The sequence below is a fragment of the Lepus europaeus genome, chromosome 4 (assembly GCF_033115175.1).
Source record: "Lepus europaeus isolate LE1 chromosome 4, mLepTim1.pri, whole genome shotgun sequence".
In the NCBI taxonomy this organism is placed as follows: domain Eukaryota; kingdom Metazoa; phylum Chordata; class Mammalia; order Lagomorpha; family Leporidae; genus Lepus; species Lepus europaeus.
In genome coordinates this window covers 37951409-37952594 of record NC_084830.1, presented here as the reverse complement: position 1 = coordinate 37952594, position 1186 = coordinate 37951409, and the positions used below count along the sequence as shown (strand labels likewise).

Here is a 1186-nt window from a genome sequence, read left to right as displayed (position 1 = left end):
GCCCCCTCCCCGCCTGCCCCTTTTCTCGCTCCCTGGCCATTCGCTCGTGGATCCCCGTTCCCCCCGGGCGCTCTCTCCGCTGCCCCCTCCTCACTGTCACACTCTATCTGCCCCCTTCTCGCTCCCTCTCATTCGCCTGCTCCTTTCCCAACGTGGCTCCGCGGCTCCCTGAGGAGCCCAGCGGCCGGAGCCCGCGCGCCCCGAGCACCTGGAGTCCGGCCGGCGGCGGCGGCGGCTGAGGCAGCGGTAGCGGCCCGAGCCTGGCCAGCGGCGGCGGCGGCGGCGGGAGCCGAGGGAGCGGCAGCCCGGACCGCGGGCACCGCAGGAGCCCCAGCGGCAGCGGCCGCCGCCGAGATGTCCCGGCGAAAGCAGAGCAAACCGCGGCAAATCAAACGTAAGTTTGCGCGCGGGGCCCGGAGTTGGTGGGATTATTCCTGAGGAGGGGGGCGCGCGGGGCGCGGAGGGCGGAGGGGCAGGGTCGGGGGAAGCCGCTCCCGGCTCCGGGATTCGTCCAAACTTTGCCGGAGCGGTCGGAGGGACAGCCGGACCGTCCTCTACAGACGGCCGCCGACGCGGGCGGCGACGCGGCTGCGAAGGTCAGCCCTGCCCGCCGCGCTCGGCCTTCGCGCCCGGGGTTTCTCTTGGCTGTCACCGCGCGGGGCCGGCCGTCGAGCCGGACGGGGCAGGAGCGCTCTTGCGGGCGCTTATTGTTATTGTTGCTGTCATGGTTGTTGCGGGGGCCCGGGCGCTCCTTCTGGGAACCACTTTTCGCACCTAGGGTGCCAACTTCTCAGAAAAGCTGCCGAGACGTCAGGGGCGAGGCTGGTGTCTTCCCTAGGCTGGGGGAAATCGGAGGGTCCGGGTGCCGCTCCTGGGCGGTGCCAGAGCCACGCCAAAGCCGAAGCGAAACAAAAAGTAGGTGTAAAAGTTGGCGCCCCTGCCGCCGGCGGCCGTGCGCCTCCGCAGGGCGGGCGCGGAGCTCGCGGCGGCCCGGGCGCTCTGCGGCGCGGGGTTCGGTGATCCGCGGGTCCTGCGGGCGCGGGGGAGCGCTCCCCGGGAGGGGCCCCGCCACTCCCCTGCTCGGAAGCGGCGACTTTGCAGGCAGCTGGCGCGGGAGAGAGTGCGGGGCTCGCTTTCCCAGCCCCTCGGGGTCCCGGCGGTGCCTGGAGGACCCTGCGGGGCCAGG

At 73.0% G+C, this 1186-nt stretch overlaps 1 protein-coding gene across 1 annotated transcript in view; it reads left to right on the top strand.

The window, feature by feature from the left end:
- Positions 1–300: 300 nt before the first annotated feature.
- Positions 301–1186, top strand: part of ZFPM2 (zinc finger protein, FOG family member 2) — a 510399-nt gene continuing 509513 nt past the window's right edge. Inside the window, exon 1 of the mRNA XM_062188119.1 lies at positions 301–394. Coding sequence (XP_062044103.1) covers positions 355–394 — 40 coding nt within the window. The 5' untranslated portion in view covers positions 301–354. The remainder of the gene's footprint in view (positions 395–1186) is intronic.